At 40.7% G+C, this 22,367-nt stretch overlaps 2 protein-coding genes across 4 annotated transcripts; both read left to right on the top strand.

Moving 5' to 3' along the window:
• Positions 1 to 134: 134 nt before the first annotated feature.
• On the top strand, positions 135 to 9,148 carry LOC121628459. 2 transcript variants are annotated; one of them, XM_041967482.1, is made up of 6 exons: positions 135 to 1,841; positions 2,764 to 2,891; positions 3,365 to 3,473; positions 4,005 to 4,124; positions 5,566 to 5,644; positions 8,181 to 9,148. In XM_041967482.1, the coding sequence occupies exons 1-6, from the start codon at positions 1,839 to 1,841 to the stop codon at positions 8,270 to 8,272; spliced, it is 531 nt and encodes a 176-aa protein (XP_041823416.1). In that variant the 5' UTR covers positions 135 to 1,838; the 3' UTR covers positions 8,273 to 9,148. The 2 variants fall into 2 exon arrangements, with proteins under 2 accessions (XP_041823416.1, XP_041823417.1); XM_041967483.1 differs by having other exon boundaries at positions 135 to 1,846.
• Positions 9,149 to 13,102: 3,954 nt separating this feature from the next.
• galnt11 (UDP-N-acetyl-alpha-D-galactosamine:polypeptide N-acetylgalactosaminyltransferase 11 (GalNAc-T11)) lies at positions 13,103 to 20,915 on the top strand. Of its 2 annotated transcripts, none has more exons than XM_041968575.1 (12): positions 13,103 to 13,314; positions 14,709 to 14,965; positions 16,695 to 16,818; positions 17,047 to 17,213; positions 17,303 to 17,428; positions 17,777 to 18,026; positions 18,156 to 18,273; positions 18,395 to 18,547; positions 18,622 to 18,837; positions 19,552 to 19,656; positions 19,734 to 19,871; positions 19,963 to 20,915. In XM_041968575.1, exons 2-12 carry the CDS (start codon positions 14,743 to 14,745, stop codon positions 20,092 to 20,094), a joined length of 1,752 nt encoding a protein of 583 aa, XP_041824509.1. In that variant the 5' UTR covers positions 13,103 to 13,314; positions 14,709 to 14,742; the 3' UTR covers positions 20,095 to 20,915. The 2 variants fall into 2 exon arrangements, with proteins under 2 accessions (XP_041824509.1, XP_041824510.1); XM_041968576.1 differs by lacking the exon at positions 13,103 to 13,314 and adding an exon at positions 13,378 to 13,489.
• The last annotated feature ends 1,452 nt before the right edge of the window (positions 20,916 to 22,367 follow it).

The raw sequence follows: 22,367 nt of genomic DNA, 5'->3' as shown, positions 1-22,367 counted from the left end.
TCTCCCTAGGAGTGTGTGCGAGTGTGAGTGGTTCTTTGTCTCCTATGTGTTGGCCCTGTGATGGACTGGTGACCTGTCCAGGGTGTACCCTGCCTCTCACCTGTTAATGCTGGGATAGGCTCCAGCTTACCCACGACCCGTCATGGAATAAGCAATACAGAGAATGAATGAATAAAGTAAATCACAGTCTATGATCTGGGGTTGCTGCAGTTGGTCAGGTCTATGTTCAGGTTTAGGTTCAGCAACATTATGTGTCCAGAGAATGAAGCCAGCTGATACATGAATATATTCTGAATGAGCAGGTTATTCCATCTTCCCTGATGACAGCCATATTCCAACATGACAACTTAACATGACAATCTTTGGTATATGCTGGAGAATGATTTGTGCAGTCGTCAGACTCTCCCATCATCAATACAAGAGCTTGGTGAAAAAAAATGAATGCAACTCTGGATGGAAATAAATGACGTGACATTGCAGAAGCTTCTAGAAACAATGACACAGAGAAGCTGCTAGAATCAAAGCTAAAGGAGGTCCAACCAAATATTAGAGTGTGGCCTTTTAATTTTTTGTGGTGACTTGTTTTTGGCCAGGCAGAGTAATATACTGGGGCAATGGCAATTAAATTTATGGTTATATTTCTTTTCATATACTGGATGTGGGACTTTTATCTTTTGTTAATTTTGCTATGACTTTGGTAATAAGTTTACATGTTTTATCTGTGCATGATTTTCAGTCTCTGTGTGATGTAAACTTACACGTATATTGGTGTAAAGATCTAAATAAAATCCATATTCCCAAAATAATGTGCGGAAATGTGAATAAGGCCCAATCCCATTTCTCTTTGTTACCCCTTGCCACTTGCCCCTTAAAAGCGGTAGGGCTGAAAGTCAACCCCTATGAATTGGGACACCCCTTCAACAATCACATGCTTCATCAGTAGTCACTAAAGAACATTTTACACTGGAACTGGAAGAAATTTTAAATAAATCAATCACAATAAATATATTAAAAAATATTAAACATGGGGCTCAGACAGGGAGAACCAGCAAAACTGCCAGTTGTATTATAAAAAACTAGGAAAAAAATACTGCGCATCGTTGCTGTTTGTGAAGCTGAAATATCTCCCCTCATCACCACTGCGTGTCAGACTGATCTATGAGCAGTGAGTGAACCGCTGCTGCGACGCGACGCTGCGTCTTTTTCACGTATACGCCGGTGTTCCGTCAGTTTAGCATACGCTTCAGAGTAGCACGCGTTACGTTAATGCGCATGCGGGTTAAGGTTAGGGTTAGGGGTTAGGTGCAGTCGTCAGTTCGCACAATGCGTATGCTGATCTGACAATGTATGCTAAACAGACAGAACACCGGCATTGCTTTTGATGTGTATTCCAGCAATTGAAATCGGAGGTTTAGCGTGAGAGCGTAAGAAGCCCCTCAAATGCGTGAGTCTCACGGCCGATGCGTGATAGTTGGCACTGGCAGCCCTGTAAAACAAATGCATATATTGCTCTCTCCGCTCCGTCAGATAGGGGGAGGTACGTGGTTCTTGTAACAACCATGTAACAATCATGAAATATTACTCTTTTAACTCTTGTAATTTCACTATTAAATACTTTCCAACTGTGTATGATATACTTTTTAAGCATTTTTAACCTGAATTTTTAACCTGTATTTTTAACCTGTCACACATACTGACCCCCACAGGTTAAGTCCTTCACTACGGGCTCCTGCTGCAACATGCTGCTGTCAAATATGACATGAGAGAGATCACTCAGCAAGAAAAGACAGCGTTCAGTTGAGATACTTCATAGTGAAACCTGTTGTCATACACAGCCTATGGTAAAGTAAGATAGAAAAAATCTCAATCTCAATACACCCACAACAGTTGCAGGGACATTTAATGTTGGTTATTACCCTGGGTTTTTTCAAAAATTAAATTACCTCTTAGATTATATTTGTTTTCCCTCATTCCAGTTTCTAGATGTTAGGTTGTAATGTCAAGTTCAGTACGCCACACACATACATCACACTGTATATTAAATAGTGCAAATTCATACTAGACAGTTTTTAGGATTCTTCTATCTCATTAAGCTTAAAAACTACAGCCAGTGACACCAGTATCACCAGTAAGATGTAAGTGTGTTACATTTACAGTGTATGAAATGATCAATCACCAGTAGAAGTTAAGCGACAGTAGTGCTAAGGTGGTCTAAAGCAGGGGCCTAAAATCAAATTTTGCTTCGGGCCCCATAAAGCCCCTGAATAAGCATAGTAATCTCTACTTCCTATTTGGTAAATCTGAGAAGATTTTGAAGACACACCCTGATCCTGAACTGCAGAGGCAGCGTCTTATAACGATCCTTGCCATGACCAGTGATGGTAACTACAATAGATTCAATCTTATCAGGCAGAAGGACAACAGCAGGATGTGTAACAGAGTATTTGACCGCTTGAATTAGCCTGTTATCAGAGGACTGGACCCATAAACAAGTTCCCTAAAACCCTATAAATGCACCTTATAAATACACAAAAACCTGTAAAGCCAATGCTTTGAGGGTATCTCTCCTGCAATGTTACAGCCTGCCTGTAGGTGTCTCTATAAACCAAATATCTCTGCAGCGTCTGTTTATTCTATCTTCTTTTGAAGAAAATTTAATTTAGGCAGTTTCCTTATTGGAAAAACACATGATCATCCTGTGATTTTGCAGACTTCCCCCCCTTTTTGCCTCTCAGTTACCAGACGTTTCATTTGAGTTTACAGAGAGAACGTTCTGATGCTGTTTGGAGCAGAATGCATCCAGTGTGTTGGGCCTTTGCAGCTGCTCTGGTGGTTGGTTCGTCTGGGTTTTGTTGTGCTGGACCTCTCCATGCGCAATGCAAAGTAGAATGGTATGATTTATTTCTTTAGTACTTATTTAACTGTGCTGTGTTTGATTGCCTTGACCAAAGCTGTTAGCTGTAGAAAACAAAGTCTGAGAAATGTCTGGGAATGTTTCTGGCTCTTTGAGTTGTTTTGTAATAACTATTTCTTATGTGATAATTGTTCCATTGTGTATATATGCTATTAACAGATAACAAATTTCAGATAACAAATTGGCGAGTTTCTTTGTGTGAAAAATTTTTCTCTCTGATTTTAGTTCAAAGTAGTCCAAAATCTAAAACATAGCAGAGAATATTACAGCTGTTATACAAGCAATAAGGCAGAAATCAACTTTTAAAGGTCTCAGTGAACAGCATACTTAAAAATGCGTCTGATAATAAGAGCCTATTCTTTCTATATGGGGTCATTTGGCTTTAAAATGTCTTTTTTAGATGACTGCAGGAACCGCATGCAGCTGCTGAATGTGTTTTATCCCTTTCAGGTACTTTGGGATACCCTGTCGAGCGGTTTATGAATCCCTGGTTTCACAAATTAAGAAATGGAGAACCATGTCTGGCTGCACAATGGGAGGACAGAGGTGCCTGTACAAGGTTTGGATGCATCACATTACCATGCCACTGTTGACTGGTATTACCTTTCCATAAGGGGACTTTAAAAAATAAAGATTTTATTAAATTCCTGAGAGTGAACCTGCTTCATTTTCTATTTATCCATTTGACATTGTGCTTCAAATCTTTTTTTTTCCAATTTATGTTAGAGAAATAAAAGCAAGCATCTTGCTCAAATAAAAACTTGATCCTGTAAGACAACGTTGTTGTGATTTCAAAGTTCTACTACTTTTTTTTTCTTAATTTGAGGTTCATATTTATTTATGCATTCTTTTCCCAGTTTCTTCCATTTACTGTCTTTAAATAAGACAAGAGCTTATTAAACTTTATATATTTATAGTTAAATTTTCATCATTTTATGTCAGCAGCCAGTGATAGCAGCGCCAAGCATGAAAAAGCTATTTTAAAAAATTAGAAAAATGGTGTGGGACGGTTTGCATTAACCAAAACCATAAAAAGAAAGAACAATGTCTGTGTTGGAAAAACTAAACAAAGTGTTTTGTCTGTCTGCAGCTGCAGTCCGCCTCGGTCCACTTCATAGCTGCCAAGCACAGAACTCCTTTTAAAAGATACGTGGACGACATCAACTTCCGTCTGGTCCCCTACCACTTCTTCACTTCCTGTCATGTTTCAGTGGGTTCTCATTCATCTCAAATTCTTCATGTTACAGTTTTAGAAAGATGAAACCAGTAAAATTACATTTAGCCAACCACTGCCAATGATTCCTGTCCATGTCTAACTCTGTAGCACTTCTCAGTCTCATGTTATAAATGTTTCTTGGTTTTTCTGAGATGAAATGAGTAAGACTGCATAACATCCTGGCTTGTAGGCCACAACATAAGTGATTAATCAGGTGAATGTAAAAATACATATGAAATCAAAGAAAAAATGGGGATAAATAAAGAGAAAACTGACTGACTTCATCATGGCTATGCTAACAGCAATGCTAACAGAGCAAAATGCCTCCACTCATTGAAGGCATCGCCCAACATTACCAGCTGAGACATGCAAGCCAAAGCTAAACGCAATAACCAAAGAAAACAATGAGAGAGAACTGAGTAAAGCTTCTTAAACTTTAAAGTGGAACTTTTCTGACTCACAAAGAGCAGCAACAGTGATAAACACAGGCTAGTTGTCATATATTTCCACAGATTCCAAACCCCGAAGCTTTTGGTGTTTGAGACTCAGGGAAAGCTGTGATACCAAGATGCTCGGATCCATATCTTTGCCCTATGAACCACATTATATGTTCTGAGGAGGCTAACAAGGCTTCAGGCTACCTCTCCATTAATGGGTAAAGCCACTCATCATGATCAGTGATGGTACAAGACAGTGGCTTACGTCCCCAAGGAGGCTGAAGAATTTGTCTTTATTGTTTTTTGTTTTAGTTGGACCTCACCTCCTACACAATTCTAAATGTGGATGTGAGTAACTCAACAAAAATCAACAGAACAGAGTTGGATCAATTCAGGGCTGTTTCTATGTTCTAATAAAATCCCGAATTTATGTCGTAGCATCATCTACCAAAACCACCAACCTCCTTCCTTAAAGACAGCTTCTGTGCTGTGATTTCTAGCTGCATGTATCTGAATTGTTTGTGTTTCAGCAACATTATATGTGTATTTAAAGTATAAATGAAGGGCTTGTGTCCACCTAGAGCTGTCTGTTCAACTTGCATTTAAGATTTAGTATGCACAGGAAGCCTTCTAAACATGAAAATGATCATGTCTGTGAAGTTGAGGGTAAAAACCAGTCAACAAAATACTGATATTTGTGCAGTCTGTAATGTCTGAAAGTGTAAAATTAATAACATTTGTTCAGATTACTTGATATTTGTAGATTAAACACAATTTTCTCCAAGTTACTCACAAAGTGCTTTACATGTTTTTAACAGTAGTGAAACTAACTTTATTTCATGGTTTTGCAGCAATAGACCACAGACAGTTAATCCATACTCACCTATATGATTATAATAATAAAAACAAATACTGTAAACTAAATAGGAACATGTTATGAACAACACAATGAATATCATAATCATGGTTATGTAATATGTAATTGTATTTTTGTACAGGCCATGTCCATCTCTGAGAACTGGTATGCCATTAAAGACCATGGTACCAACTACTGCAACCTTTACAACCTCATGGAAGGTAAGACTTGGTAACAACGTGATGATATGTCCTTTTATTATCCATCCACATGTTCTTCTAGTTTGACTTTAACACTGATCATCATGGCAGTGAGTCAGTGTTCAGACCAAAAACTGATGCCAAACACAACATTGTTGGCGAGAATGTTTTTTTTATCAGATACAGAGCTTTGATGAAAGTAGCTGAATTATAATCATAATCAGTAGTTAAACCAATTTTAATAAGTTTTAAGATGTCTAAACATGAAAAAATAAACAAGTAAGCTTTACTTAATGCAGTCCAATTCAGTTAAGCTTTAATTTTATTATTAGTCAGATTTATGTCAATAGTGTTCATATAAATCAATTCATAAAAGTAACTACTTAGATTAGGAAACCAACGGGTTGCATCAAATCTTCTCTTTGTTCCATCCTGAGCTGCACAGTACACAGTGGAGAGGAAAACCTACGGTGGCCAGGAAGTGCAAAACAACATTGTAGAAACCATATTTACATTTACAAAACAAAAGCAAAATGCTGAGACACTTTTACCAAGAACTAAACAACTTTACATTTCAGAAAAAACACTGTACAAAACCTGAAACACTTTTACAATCCCTGATGTAAACTTACATGTGCAGCTGCAGCTGTATTCAGAGCTTGGTGTGTGTGTATCTACATGTGTGTGTGTGCGACTGTGTGAAAGATTTCATTGAGTGTTTATATTCTTATGTAATTCTATTTTGATGTTTGTAAAGGCTTGTTTTTTTATGCATGAACTGAGATATGCATAAATGTTTTCTATTATGATTTGATGAAGGCAGTGTTGAAAATTTGTATTTAAAAAGAATGGCTCACAAATGAACGGCTCACAGCTGTGAATCGGTTCCCATCGTTCATTTAAAAGAATTGGCCAAAAGAATCAATTCGTTCATGAACGCCACATCTCTAGATAACACTGTCCCAAGCAAGATCCGAGGCTGAATCCGTTTTTAAACCTTTACTTAGGAAAGTTACTTCGGAAAATGAGGCAAACATACAAAAAAATCAGTATCTCACTGAAAATATATTAATTGTCTCAGAGAAATCACGTAACATTACACATCAAAATGTATAAAAACGTTAAAGTTAGCTTAGGGCTAAAGTCTATAGAAAAATTCAATTGCCAAGCTAGCGGTTAGCATGCGCGAACAGACTAAATGGATTAAATTAGAATACTTACAAACAAATTTTTTCTCGCCATAAAGGAGAACATGAAAAACAACATCTTACCTTCCATGTTATACCTGAACTAACTACGGAAGGACTGAGGGGACAAAACACATAGGTTTACTGCAAGGAATCTCGCCACTAGAGGGCTGCTTAACCATTTTTGGTAACAGAACGTAACAGCATAGTAATGATGTTTCTTTATTTTCTGGTAATGGAACAATAAAGTTAAATAATGAAGTTGAAAGTAGCATCATTGTTTACATGTTTATGATGTTTGTCAACAACACTTAAGAGAGGAAAAGCTTCTTTTTTTTTTTGTAAGTTCATAAAGCTAGTAAGAGTGAACACCAGTAGGAGAACATTACATGGGATTTTAGCACCGTTCTGAAGGGAACGTTTAGCTGTGTGGCTCATTCCACAGAAGCTTCATCCAGGTTATACCTGGTTGTAAGGGAAACTAATCAGGCTTTTTATAATACCTATTATTAAAAGGGATAAATAATTGACCAAACACAAATTGTCTTACATTTTATGCCATGCTCATTTGCACACATTTCTCATAAGTACAAGATGGTAAATTTAAACTTTGCATGGAAATGTTCTCACACACTAAATACACATAAATCTCCATACGCATGACTGATAAATGGAGGCCTTGGTTTGTAATGTTTTTAAATGAAAGAGACTATAGCCTACTTTCTGCTTCACTAAAAAAATACCAGCTGTAACTGCTGCAGAATGGGCTCCTCATCAAGGACGTTAACTTATGTGTGTCTTATATCTGGTTTCTTTCTTAATTACAAACATTTACAGTGTTGAAGCTGCTTTTATTATTGGTTCAGACAATAAACAATAAAACTTTCTGTTCATATGATACAAACTCGGATAGGATTGTTCTCATTGTTGTGGAAATGTCCACTCTGACTCGGGATAATAAAGAACCAGGTCAGTGTGTACCAGATAGAAGAGGAATGATGCACAGACAGCTGATAATACCATTACTGATACCTGTTGGTGTGTATGCTGAGCCCTAAATTTATGTTTGCTATAAATGATGTGACAGAGGGAAGAATAAAATTCAGAAAGACTATTTGTTTGGCTTGAAACTTATTCACTAAGATTTTATTTGGTCATAATGAACCTACCAAACCTGCGATGGACTGGCGACCTGTCCAGGGTGTACCTTCTCACCTGCTAATTGCTGGGATAGACTCCAGCATCGCTGCGACCCTTGGACTAAGCGGTATAGAAAATGTATAAATGAATGAGTGAATGAATCTACCAACCATGTCATATTTTGAGTTGACAGATGTTCATTCTGCTTGTTTCTCTCATTTCTTGAACAGGAAGTCGTCTGACTGAATCCAGAGGATATAAAGAGGTCACCAGTGACTTCCTGTGTACCCAGCGCTCTTCTGCTAACTGTACTGTGTACTAACTGAATATCTGCAAAGATGTCATACCAGGAATAATCCCTGGACTGGAATAGATGTTTCTGAATGTGGCCAGATTTGGCCAAGATGTAAACTGAAAAAAATATTTTTCTTCTCTTTCTTTTTTTTTTTCTTTTGTTTTGTTTATATGTATATATGATTTGGTTTATTTCAGTAATCCCATTCAAAATGTGAAACTTGTATAATGTAGACATTCATTCCTCACAGACTGACAGATTTCAAATGTTTATGTCTTTTCATGTTCATACTTTTCAGTTGGCAAACATTTCTAGAACACTTCTAGAAACAGCCAGCCCCTTTAGCAATGACCTTTTGTGTCTTGACCTCCTTGTGCAAAGTGTCCATGGTCGTCCTTTGGACAACTGTCAGGTCAGCAGTCTTCCCGATGATTGTGTAGCCAACAGAAGTTAAAGGGCTTTCCAGGTGTTTTGAGTTAATTAACTGATTAGAGTGTGGCACCAGGTGTCTTCAATATTGAACCTTCCCACAATATTCTAATTTCCTGGGATACTGAATTTGGTGTTTTTATTAGTTGTCAGTTATAATCATCAAAATTAAAAGAAATAAACATTTTAAATATGTCGGTCTCTGAGTAATGAATGTCTCACTTTTTGAATGGAATTACTGAAATAAATCAACTTTTTTATGATATTCTAATTTCATGACAAGTATGTATATAGCTTTATATATACTATAACTATAACTTCATTATAACTAACAAGTTAATCTGTAGCAGCAGTTTTTTTTTTATATTCAAGTTTTTTTTGTTTTTTTTACATATATTTCACATAAAAATTAAATGTCTTTGTTGTTCAAACAATGTATGGCTGCAGGTTTAGTTTGTTTCTACAGAATAAATTATTTTATCCAACAGAAAAGTAACTTAGTTGGGAGAATGTTTCAGTAAACAAATATGCACAGTATAGTTATACAATAGTATAATAGTTTATACAAGTATATATAGTAATTGTATATACAAAGTAGAAGTCCCAGAGAGGGGTCAATGGACCTTTCTACCTTTACAACCCAGAGATGGGTCGATTGACCAGTAGGATTTTAGCTAAAATCCTGTCTTAAGCTGCGAACAGCTTCTTTTGTTTGTAGACGAGTCAATTACTGGCACACCCCAGGAGGGCGCATACTTAGGGGAGACACTGTAGACTCTTGAAACTGGACTGTCAACTTTTGCCCAAAGCTTGGCTTGAGACACTGCTTGGTCCCCTGAGTATGAGATTGGAGTAGACCTCAAACAGATTCAGAAAGGTTTTCCTGCATTCTAGTATATTTCAAATAATTAAAAATATATTTGATATGATATATGATATATACCTCCTCGACACATTTGTGTGCTTTTAGAAGAAAAAAAAAAGATAATCATTGTGGGCCTTCAATAAAAAAGCAAACAATTTAGAATGATATGACAAAATGATGAATTCATATTTTTTTTAAAAATCACTTTAAAAGGTCCAGCTCTCCTCTTTTCATACAAATGAAAAAATACAAATTTTTCAGAATTTTTGACCAATTTTTCAAACTTTCTAACCCAATGTTCATGTACCTTATGTCCAAAAAGCCCAAGCAATGAACAATTTTGAATATTTAAAATGAACATTTTTTGATTGTGGTGGTACAGGCAGGGTCTGTGAGTAAAATGTCCAGAAGCATTAGTGTCTAAGTCAAGAGGGCATAAATGTCAACATGACAAAGATATAAAAGAACAACTGTGAATTTTTTCCAATGCTTTTTATTTTTGTCATAAAAAAAACAACAAAACAGTTAAAATAATGCAAGTAATGAAACAATTTCACAAATATTTACACAAGGCTACAGTGGCATGCCCTTGTGTGAATGGCTTTTCTGCTCTTTCAGCAGTCCGTCTGTGCTAAGTCCAAACATGCTTGGCACTTCCATGGTATCTCCATCCTGCATTTGCCACATGTGTATTTGTAGCAGTCAACACATCTTACAGTTGCGCAATTGTTCTTGCATCGATGGTTGACCTGACATTTTGCCCTTTTCCCAGGGCTAGGTGTGGGAGGTTGCTGCTGAAGCAGTTGCTCCTTATGTGCCTTCTTCTGACTCACATGAGAGTTGGCCAACTCTTTCGCGAGCTCAACCAGGAAGTCCACTCTTCTCTCCTGCACTCCGGTGCATTCCTTATGAAGAACATGAGCGTTCAGTGCCGCCATGTCGATCATGTTGTAGAACACGGCGACTGGCCATCTCCGTGTTCCTGCACGCACGCTGTACTCCCGCACCATCTGGTCCATCACATCCACACCACACTTTGTGGTGTTGTATTGTGTGACAGTGTTTGGCTTCCTTTTGGTGGTATTCTCAGTCTCAACCACATTGTGCATGCTGCTGAGAAGATAGACAGTCTTTTTCCGTTTCGGCGCATATACTGTGAGTGTTGCACCAGTGGTGGAAAACACTCGAGTGGTGAATTTAGTGTGGTCCTTCTGTCTAGTTGACTGAGGAATTTCCCGGCGAATCTTGTTGACTGTGCCAAGGATGGTGGTTTTCCGGCTAAGCAGTCGTTGCGCAAGGGACAGCGATGTAAAAAAATTGTCTGTTGTTACAGTTCTGCCCTTATCCATGAACGGCTCCATCAGCCTCATCACTACACTCTCAGAGAGTCTCTCTCCACTGGGACTACTGGGGTCCTTGCCAAGATATGGCAGGATATTGCAAATGTACTTTGATTTCAAGTCACAAGCCAGCCAAAACTTAATGCCAAATTTGTCCGGTTTTATGCCAAATTTGTCCGGTTTTGTTGCAATGTACTGCAGAAAACTGCAGCGAGTCTTTGTCGGGAAAAGCTGTTCATCAATAGTGATGTGTCGACCAGGGTTATAAGATCTGATGCAGTTATTGACAAAAGATTCCCACAGATTAGAAATTGCAGCAAACTTATTTGTCTCCACTCGCTCACTGCGTGTGAACATGTTATCAAAGCGTAGGTGTTGCATGATGTTTTGGAAGCGGTTTCGGGCCATAGTAGCAATGATTCGTGGGTTTCCCAGCTCTGCTGACCAATTGTCACGTAGTGATGGAACTTTCTTCACCCCCCGCAAGATAATAATTGCAATAAATGCCATTAGTTCTGGGAGGTTCATGAACCATTCTGCCTGCTCCTTTTGCCGTGCATGCTGAATGGTCCATTCTTGAATGCTACGAAGCATTTCAAGTGTTATAAAACAGAAGAAGCTTTGAAGACGAGTCCGGATACTTCTTCTGGCCTTAGCAGTTGGCTCTCCATCTGTGCCGTATGGTTCTATTGGGGTGAAATTGAGACATGTCCCCAGCTGTTCTTCATGCCACACTGTGCCATCTTTAGCCATCTCTGTCCTCTCACTTCCCAACCGAGCCCTCTTTTCTGGCAGTGGAGCAGTCTCATCATCTGCAAGGTAAACAATTTCACAATTTCAGAGGACGAAAATAGGATGTTTTGGAAATAAGATTAAAAAAATCCTTTATTTGTACAAAAATGGAGAAATTCCAGTGTTGCAACTCACAGTACAGGACAAAGCAGAAAGAAAGAAATTTGTCATACCAAAAAGTTCAATAATAGTTTCAAATCTTACCTGAAGACTGCTCAGAGTCAGAGTCCGAATCCAGCTGAATTTGTATCTCTTCTCCATCTGAGTCACAAGGGTTTGTATCGTTGAGGATCAGGTCCAATGCCTGCTGAGTTGTAAGCCGCCTCTGCATTTTGCTTCCTTCTATTTGTTGGAGGTGAAGCTAGCTACTATTTATCCCCCTCAGCCCACCATCCCCCACTGCCACAGAATTTACCAGACGTTTCAAGGTAACAAGGAGGGGCTGGATGCAATGGGTGCATTCCTCAGGTAATGGCTGCATTTACAAATGAAGAGATGCTAATTTTTGCCAGCAGAGTCGTCAGTTTGGACTAAAGGTCTTTCGACCCTTCTCTGGGACTTTAGGGAGATATCAAAATTCCTGGGACTTCTAGTGTTAAAACAGTTGGGGCACAGCAAGTCTTTCATCAAACAAAGGTAAAAATTGAAGGATTTTAAGGAGGTAATCATAAAGTCATATTTAACTTGTAAACTTTGTAGATTACTTAGCTTTAACTTAATTCATTATTTATTTCAACAGGATCTACTATATCACCATTGTCATTTTTATGGCTGTTATTTTGCTTTTAGTTTAAAGTTGGGGGGTTTTCTACTCTCTCTACCTGCATCATGGCTGCAGTCTGATGGTCTGGCTGCCATGTAGTGCCAAACAAATTTGCTTTACTGGGGGGAGTTTTATGTAATTATGCAGAATACCGTAATGGCATGATATATAATGATGCAGAAAATGGTAGTTTAAGAGACATGACAATACTTTATTAATTACAACTCATGAAACAACCTGTATAAAATCCGTATAAGTAACAGTCAAGGTCAGATTATTTAATTTGTAAGTCAACATACACCATTTCTTTAATAAGTAAAGGAGGAGCCACAAGATGAAACTACACACACAGCAACCAAGATCCTCTAAACATAAAGTCACACGGTGAGCTCCAACACTGCAAAACACAGTAACCATCACAAACCAATTCACAGGTAACACTAAAGACCAAGGACAGGGAAACACCTAAAACTAGTCTTAACTAGTCTCCACCCCACTTTACTATATTTTCAAAATTATACCAAATTCACAGAATACATACGCAGTTCATAGAAATTAAAAAGTCACTAACTCTCCCAGGAGATGAAGTAAAGGAAAGTTTTACTTTGAAGGCTTGTGTAACCGGATTGTTTTATTGTGGACGTACAAAGCGGAAGTCACGTGGCCGTTGTCATTTGACCCGATGATGTGCGTGTGGACAGTCTGTGTGGACGAAACTTATATCAGAGCTGCGGGGCTGAAGCTCTGCACCTCTATTCAGAATTCCGCTGGAAATTTGGCTAATTTTAGCAGCCCTGGCTAACCAGCCTGCATCCTGACGCCGTCTACCGGAGTGCCGCTGAGCAAGCTGCTATGAGCCAGTGGCGCGTGTTTACAGTGTGTGAGTCCGACTCTTCAAACAGAATATCAAATTAATACGTGTATAATTAGCTGAAAGGGATTCTTTTCAACAAAACCTATCTTTGAAATCAGCTAACAGTTGCTAAGCTAGCGACTTCCATTATCGGACACCAGTTTTCTAACCCACCTAAAACCCGTTAATTTACAATTACCAGGTATGTAGTACAGGACGCTGGTCGTTTAGATTTTTATTTAACACGATTTCTGTCTCATTGTCAAGACAGTTTGATCCGGTTTAATGCATTTTACACTGAGTTTCAGTTCTCATGTTTGTGTTTTGTTGTTAGAGGGGTATATTTTCAGTCCGTTTTTGTTGTTGTTGTTTTGGTTTAGACGAGTTTCACACGCCCAGCTCACCTTTCACCCGTAACGGTGATGAGGACCGGTGAGCTGGATATAACGGCTCCGGTTTAAGAGAGGAGGTCCGGCTGGATTACACTGACTTTAAGATTGAAGGAGAGTGATGCGTTCAGGGCAGTTGAATTATTAACCACCGAGGACACCTGACACCTGTCCTTACATGCAGTCTTTTGTTCCTGCTTATTAGTCTTTATATAGATTAGTGTGGACCTCAAAATACAAAGTAAGTTATTTATCTGGACATAACGTATTATTTTCAGGAAGTTAAATGAAGGGGCAACAGAATAAGAAACTGGAGCTGAGCCAGCAACTCTGAGATGCTTCAATGTGTTACCTCTGACCCCTGAGGTGATCTGCTGTGTGAGCAGGTGAATGATTGTCACGCTGATTCATCAAATTACCTAACGAGAGAGAAAAAAAAGAAGACTAAAGAAAAATATGAATTTTGACTATTTTTGAGGAATATTTGCTGTAAAAGTTAGAGACAAGACAAAAAAACAGCAGTAAACTGATAGACCCAAGCTTCTTTTGGCACTTGTGGCTCAGTTACGGCACTGGAAAGTATCCCGTGGGCTAGAAGTGTTCCTAATATGGAAAGCCTTCTTTATTTCTTTGTGGGCATCATGTGGAGGTCAACTGGAAGGTCGGTGGATTGATTCCAGGCTTTCCTTGACTACATGTCGAAGTGTCCTCGGGCAAGACACTTAACCCTAGGTTGCCTCCGGATGTGCCTATCGGGGTATGAGTGAGTGTGTGTGAATGTGGCTGGTAGTGTATAGCGCTTTGAGTGAGCAAGCTGACTGGAAAAGCGCTATGTAAGTACAAGTCCATTTACTATTTACCATGGGGCTGAGTTTTGGCAACCACACCCACATTTAGTCAACAGCGTAAGTTAGGGCCAAAAATGCACGTTTGACCCAAACATTTTTTGCTATCTGGGATTCCATGACGAGGTGAACTGGCTTGATAAAATCCACCAGACGGCCCAGTAACCTCTTCTCTCTCTGTTTGCAGCAGTGTAATGTGAGGCCATGCTCGCTCGGCCACCATGGCCAGTGTCACGCTGCGGTACTTCTGTTACGGCTGCCTCGCCACCTCGGCCACCTGGTCTGTTCTCCTGTTCCTTTACTTCTCAATGGGAGCGGAGCCTGGCCATGGCAGGACCCCCCTACAGCACCGCAGCCAGCCCATCACCAGAGGACTGGCCGACCACCGGAAGGGGCGTCGCCCTCTGCCAGCCAATAAGGGGGCAGAGCTGTCACCAGAGATGGGTGAGTGGTCATGGTGTGTTCAGGTGCTGATGGGAACACTGTAAAACTGCAGATAGGACGTTTTCTGGTTCTGATGCCTCACTGAGGGAACCTTGATTTATTGATGCCGTTTGTTGAATTCATGTTAGAAACATGGACAGGATAAGGAAACTCCTGCAGTGGCGGGTTGGATGATGTCAGATGGTTTAAAGTCAGAGGTTTTGGTTTTTTCTTTTACATGCTGTTATTTAATGGTGGAAAGTGGAGTTGAGGGTTTAATCCTCAGCAGTAATCCTCCTCACTGGGATTTCATACTCTGTCTCAAGTCACATTCACTTCAGATAAAAAGAGTCTGAGAACTCATCAGAAACAGATAAATGTTTAAATTTGTCACTGACAGATGGATTAAACTTAAAAACACAGGATAAACAGTTAATGTTGTTGTTTGCTAGTAGGTTTAATCTCAACCCTTCCCACCCAAAAAGTAAGTTTTAGCCATAAAATTCTCAAAGGACTCAGTGTGTATTCCTCAATCTAGGAGGAAACAAACTATATGGTTGTTTTTATTGTGTGTGTCCACATAATGGTGTCTGTTTTTAGCTTTTTAAGCAGATAAGTGTCGTCAGAGCTGATCAGAAAATCACTCCCTCTGGTGTCAGGGTTGACTTCATCACAAGCTGCAGCTCACACTGAAACCAGGAATAATGATGCAGTAAACAGAGCTAGTATTCTGCCACCGTGCTGGGAGGAAAAAAATAAAGATAATTTATTAACTTACTAATGTGGGCTATAGTCACATTACAACCAGTTGAGTTATTTAACCAAATGTATGAGAGGAGTGCAGTGTTCACAAGAGCTGGGTTAAAAAAATCAATCAATTTGAATTGATTCAAATTTAATTAATCTAATATCGAGTCATAAAACTCTGCAATTGATTGTTTCCTTGTCCGGTGACAACAGTGACCCTAGTCTTGCGTGACTTACCGATGCTCTGCAAGATCTTAGCATATATACACGACTGAAAGGTTGCCCGTGTTACTTCCATCCAAAATCAGTTTCTCTCACCAAGATGATGCTAAATTCAGATCCACCATTGGCTTACATTCACCTGTGAACTTTTTATCAGCTTATTACCTTTCACGTTAGCAGCTAACGCAAAGATCCTGGGCGCCACCATGTTTAACAAACACCAAATGTTTTGAAAATAACAGGAAGTGACATCACCACATACCTTCTGTGGTGGGGGATGGGGTTTCTTTTTCACCTGTATTTTTTTGCCAAATTTCCCAGCCTAAGTGTGAATGCACCCTTTTTAAAACACCTCTACATACCGTACACAGGTTTTAAACAGCTTTGCTAAATCTGTAGTTTGTCAAAGACCAGCCAGACATATTTTTTTGCTTTAACACAACAGAAATGTTGAAAATCTAGTTGAAAGGGAAACTGTTTACATCTAGTGATAAATAAATAAATCTGAATCACCTGACAACCTTCAGACCGCCATGAGGTTCTGATCAGTTCTGTCTTTGTGAGGAATGCTGCAGATCAATGAGGAGAAAATTCCCCGTGATCCCAGGGAGTGTCATGCATACTGGTTTCATCTGATAGCAGGATGTGGAGCCCCCCCCTCAACCAATCAGATATTCATTATTACACACAGTGCAGCTCCGTCACACTGCATCCACAGAGTGGCTGATACATCCGCATGAGGACATCGTCATGCTCATAATTTCACACTGTCTGTCTGCAGGGATGATTTTCAATGAAGCAGATCAGGAGGTCAGAGACGCCGGATACCACAGACACGCCTTTAACGTCCTTATCTCGACCCGGCTGGGCCATCACAGAGAGCTACCCGACACCAGAGACCCCCGGTAAGAAGCAGCTGTAGACCAGGACCTGTTGATGGCTGTTCAGTCAGGCTGACAGCTGCTCCCAGGATTAAATGTGTGTGTGAAACAGCTTATGTTGTACCGAGCTGCTCTCTAACAGCGGTCACATGACCAGCGCATTCAGCTCCATTTGCTGCATAATAAATGTCTGGTTTAAAATCTGCAGGCTGAGCCCGATGACCCATTCTATGTTTCCCGTCTGTCTCTCAGGTGTAGAGAAAAATCCTATCCTCTGGCTCTACCTTCTGCCAGCGTAGTGATCTGTTTCTTCAATGAGGCATTCTCCGCCTTGCTTAGGACGGTCCACAGCGTACTGGACCGAACGCCGGCCTACCTGCTGCATGAGATCATCCTGGTGGATGACCACAGCGAGCTTGGTAACAGGCGTTTGATTGGTTCTGAATCTACCTGGGAAAACACCTGTACACTGAACAGTTTTTAAGTCTGTGTGTGTTTACTGCTACAGAGGAGCTGAAGGACAACCTGGATCGCTACGTCACAGAGGAGCTACAGGGGAAAGTGAAACTGGTGAGGAACCAGAAGAGGGAAGGACTCATCAGAGGACGCATGATCGGAGCCTCTCATGCTACCGGTAAGATGACACAAGACTTTATTGATCCCACAACATGGAAATTTAATCCTAAAAAGGATACTCAATAAGAATGACAACGACAATTTACATATTTCACGGAGGAATTTCCAAAATGTAATTTGCATGTATTGCACTTGAGAGAGGGCATGAAGAGCAGGAACGACCAATGGAAGCTCTCCTTCCTGGACGGAGAGTGACTGTCTGTTCTGGAGGAGTTGCTCAAGGACACTACAGCATGATGCATACCTGTGGTTCCCTACATCCTTCCATCCTACATTCTCACATCTTGCTGCCCACCTACCACCTCCATACCCAGGATTACCAGTGTCCGCCTGTCTCTGTGTCCAGGTGAGGTCCTGGTCTTCCTGGACAGCCACTGTGAGGTGAACCAGGCGTGGCTGCAGCCTCTGTTGGCCCCCATCCAGAAGGACCACCACACCGTCGTCTGCCCCGTCATCGACATCATCTCCGCTGACACGCTTGCATACTCGCCTTCCCCCATCGTCCGAGGGGGCTTCAACTGGGGGCTGCACTTCAAGTGGGACCCCGTCCCCCCCTCTGAGCTCAACGGGTCCGATGGAGTGTCTGGACCAATCAGGTAACAGGTCAACTGATCCATCAGATGAACAAAGGGTGGATCAATAAAGCTCAATTTGGTACTATTCGTGGGATCTGGGCCTTCTTCTGAAGTAGTGCCTCCCACTAATGCTCCCCTCCTTCCTGTCAGGTCTCCCACCATGGCCGGAGGGCTGTTTGCCATGAACAGGAAGTACTTCAATGAGCTCGGCCAATACGACGCTGGAATGGACATCTGGGGTGGGGAGAACCTGGAGATCTCCTTCAGGGTGAGAGGTCATTTTTACTGATTGTCAGTGAATGTGTCGTTTTCAGTTGGAGCTTGAAGCGGGGTCTAACTTAACCCTCGCTCTCTCTCACTGCCGTTGTGTGTGGATGCCTCTTGCTCAGATCTGGATGTGTGGCGGTCAGCTGCTCATCATTCCCTGCTCCAGAGTCGGACATATTTTCAGGAAGAGACGGCCCTACGGCTCGCCAGGAGGACAGGACACCATGGCTCACAACTCTCTGCGGCTGGCGCATGTGTGGATGGACGAGTACAAGGTACGCACACACAAAGATACGCTATGTTCTAGCTTCCTCTGACCTAACGTCTTGCGTCTCTCTGGTCCAATCAGGAGCAGTATCTGTCTCTACGTCCGGAGCTACGTGACCGGAGCTACGGCAACATCAGCGAGCGCGTAGCGTTGAGGAAGCGGCTGCAGTGTCACTCGTTTCGCTGGTACCTGGAAACAATCTACCCTGAGATGCAGACTGTTGCCCACGGCAACAAGCAGCAGCCACTGTTCATCAACAAAGGCCTGAGACGGCCCAAAGTCCTGCAACGAGGACGGGTACCTGAACTCAGCCTGCTGTTTAAACATATCATGTAGGAAAAATCTAACCTGACAGCTTCTGTAGGAATTTATAACGTGAATTGTGATGTTGAGTGTTGTTCATCAGAGTATTCATGAGTATTTAACCCTTAAAACTTTTAGATAGCCAGTGTACCTGAGTGGTATCGCGTATATTGTCAACAGTTTCTCAGGAATGGGAAGTTCACAATCGAGCCACAAAATGCATTTTTTCAGAGACTCTATATGGTAAATCCACAAGTGTTTTATAATAGTACTATTATTTATTACATTTTCATGATTTAAAAAAAAAAAAAAAAAATCTGTATCGCTACTATGTTGCTCAGAGATGCTGTGTTGTTAAATTTTTCACCAATCAGAGCTTAAAATGACAATGATGTCCATCTGTGTCATTTCTACAAAGTAGTGGTAGTAATAAGTTAGTTAGTTTTCTTGTATTGGTTGACCTTTATGGTGCTATATCTATTGGTACAATCATTTTACATAATAAATCTGACAACTGAGGCTGTCCTGAAAAGGTTATGTCTAAATGTTGACTGGGACTTAAAAATGTTGAGCTTCTTCATGCATTTTTAGTAAAAAAAAAAAAAAAAAAGTCTTTGAGTTTTAAGGGTTAACAAGGCTGGACTTTATTTGTAGATCAAACTGACTGAGTGTCCTCCATTCTCATCCTTTGTGTCGGCCATCTTTCAGCTCCGTAACCTAGCAACTGGTCGTTGTCTGATGGCCCAGGGCCGAGCGAGTCAGAAGGGTGGAACTGTTGTCCTGCGACCGTGTGACTCCCGAGACCCTGAACAGGTGAAAAAAAGAACACGCATTTAGTGTGTTTCCACTGAACACATCATGTGACCTGATTATGTGACTCATGTGTGCAGGATTGGGCCTATGATGAAGACGGGCAGCTGGTTCTCGCAGGTCTGCTGTGTCTGGACGTATCGGAGGTCAGGACCTCTGACCCTCCCAGACTGATGAAATGTCACGGCTCAGGGGGCTCTCAGCAGTGGAGCCTAGGGGTGAGACGAACACTCGAGAGGATGATGATGGTCAAGAGTTTCCATAGAGACAATAACGTTAACCATCTCTCTCTCTCCCCCTCTCCTGTAGAAGTCTAACCGGCTCTACCAGGTCTCAGTTGGTCAGTGTCTTGCTGCCTCTCAGCCAGTTGGGCCAAAGGGTTACGTTTCCGTGGCGATATGTGATGCCTCGCAGGAGCAGCAGTGGCAGCTGGAAGGATGATGAGGATATGTTTAGTTTTGAAGACAATCAGGAGGAAAATGTTTTAAATGTTTTAGTTTCCAAAGAAATTCGGACCGTTTTATCGTCTCTGTGTTTAAACATCCTGGAAGATCCTGGAACACTTTTAGCAGGAAGGATTGCAGTATTACACCATGGCCACAGGGGGGATCTTCTGAGTTTCAGACCCAAAGACCATGAACATGTCATAATGACCTGGAAAGTCCTGGAGTTGACACTGCAGCTTTTGTTTTTATTTAAAGTGATGATCCTGAGAGCTGCACACTACAGGAACATCATCACACCTGCGGCTGTGTTTTAAGTTTGTCATCATGTCATTTTTAATAAATCTTCCTCACCTGAACCTTCCATCAGACATTCGCAGCAGCGGCCATTTTCACCTTTTCCTCAGAAACTGAGTGTCCTGAGTGTTTTGGAGGATCAGGGAGCAGATCTGAACCATGAACACACACTTCTATGTGAGGTTAAAACTCCTCACCTCTCCATCACCAGCAGCATTCACATTTTTATCATGTAAACCAAATCTGTCAGCAATATGTCTGTTTGAACTTCACTCCATGATTAAATGCACAAGATTAATAAAAAAAAAATCCGATCTGAGACTCTGAGCAGCTGCATCATCAGCAACCATTTCTAATTACTATCAGGAGCTCCTCAAACTCAAAGGATCCTGTTTCCAGATCACATCATAAAATGGCCTTCATTCAGGGAAATTTCAGCAATGCTTTGTGTTGTACCCACAATGCTTTGCACTCACACGCACAGTGCAGACGAAGATTGAGGTTAGTTTGTGCAATATGAATTTAATTTTTTTTTCCTAATCTGTGAGTGTTGTGTTCAGAAGGCAGCAGGGTGACCCGGTGTTTTATCTTTTATTTTTTGTGTGAGTCCTTTTTAAAGGATCTTGAACAGCTGTTTAACATCTGTTCAGTGTGGATCGAAACTTATAAATGGCTTTTTGGAGAAACTGTTTTCTTCCCAGTGTCAAAACTACCAGTTTTTGTTTCTTCAAGATGTTTCACTTCTCATCTGAAAGGCTTCTTCAGTTCTAACTGGTCGCAGAGTTTGGGCTTTACACCATCAGGCTGAGAATGTTCTTATGAGGATGGAGGGAAAACTGAAGGAACACAAAGCATCAATAAAACGTCAAATCTGTGGCTATCCAAACTGGAAACAACATGAACAGAGAAGGCAGGAAAAACTGGCACAAGAATATCATCTCTGTCAGGAGGGGAACTCGGAAGGTTTTGATCCAAACACGATGCACTCGAACACTGATTTGAAGACAGTAATGTCATCTATGTTGAACTGGAAGAACCATCTCTGAACAGAGCAGGTGGTCTCAGGTATCACCTGTAATGTAGCCTGGACTCTCCTCAGGTTTTTGCAACCAAACAGTTTTGGTCGGGCAGGTAAAGAATATGGAGGTGACAGTAAATCAATAATCCAAAGCAAAACTCCCCACAGATGAGTTGGAACTGAAGAATCCTGATGAGGGTTAGAACCGCTTTAAGAACCAAGTGAGAGAAGTCCAGTTTTTCTTTGGGCTCTCAGGATCACTATCCCTTCATCACTATCAAATTTTGTATATTTCTCATTATTTGTAAATAATAAACAACTCAGTGGATTGTTGGTCCTTTGGTTTTGATTTGGGGTCTTGGACAGGAAAGTTTTTTCTTGTGTGATAAATCCTCCCTGATGGGCTGAAACAAACCATTGGTGGTTGCTGTGACATGTCCCTACTTGTTGGGTTTTATTATGTGTTGTCCAAAAGGAAAGTCTAACATGGAAGGTCCAGTCCTACCAAAGAAGCATCCTTCACTCTGAAATGAAGCTTGAGAGCATGAAACAGAAATGGAGTCTAAACCTCCTGATCCAACTCGTGAAAGTCCACCAGCTCACCAGCAGATGGCAGCGCTGTGCAGAAAAAAAATCCACTCAGCCACTTCAAAGGCTCCTAGGAGTCTAAACAGGTTTCCAGGGATCCTTAAGCAGGTTTAGGAGGTCCTGGTTCTTAAGCATGTGCCATAGCTGCTTAATTAGTTTAATCTCACATTGTCCCTGAAATGATTGTAAGTATTTTATAAATACTTTATTAAATTCCAGGACTCTATGTTCCCATAAGTTTTAGGCTGCCCAGGAGTCCATGTGCAGCTTTTAATTTTTTTAAGCGTCAAGTGACTGAATCATAAACTTGTTTCTGAAAGGGCTCCATGATCTCTGCTTGGTGGTCCTTGAGGACATTTCAGGAGTCT

Source organism: Melanotaenia boesemani, chromosome 18 (assembly GCF_017639745.1).
Source record: "Melanotaenia boesemani isolate fMelBoe1 chromosome 18, fMelBoe1.pri, whole genome shotgun sequence".
Lineage (NCBI taxonomy): Eukaryota > Metazoa > Chordata > Actinopteri > Atheriniformes > Melanotaeniidae > Melanotaenia > Melanotaenia boesemani.
The sequence above is the reverse complement of the archived record's forward strand: the minus strand, read 5'-3'. Positions and strand labels throughout refer to the sequence as shown.

Bases quoted from the DNA above. Each gene is read 5' to 3' on its own strand.
- LOC121628459 (XM_041967482.1), top strand. The intron at 2,892-3,364 runs GTATGATTTATT...TATCCCTTTCAG, and splicing joins GCGCAATGCAAAGTAGAATG to GTACTTTGGGATACCCTGTC. The intron at 4,125-5,565 runs GTGGGTTCTCAT...ATTTTTGTACAG, and splicing joins TCACTTCCTGTCATGTTTCA to GCCATGTCCATCTCTGAGAA.
- galnt11 (XM_041968575.1), top strand. From the start codon at position 14,743: ATGGCCAGTGTCACGCTGCGGTACTTCTGTTACGGCTGCCTCGCCACC. The intron at 14,966-16,694 runs GTGAGTGGTCAT...GTCTGTCTGCAG, and splicing joins AGAGCTGTCACCAGAGATGG to GGATGATTTTCAATGAAGCA. The intron at 16,819-17,046 runs GTAAGAAGCAGC...TCTGTCTCTCAG, and splicing joins CCCGACACCAGAGACCCCCG to GTGTAGAGAAAAATCCTATC.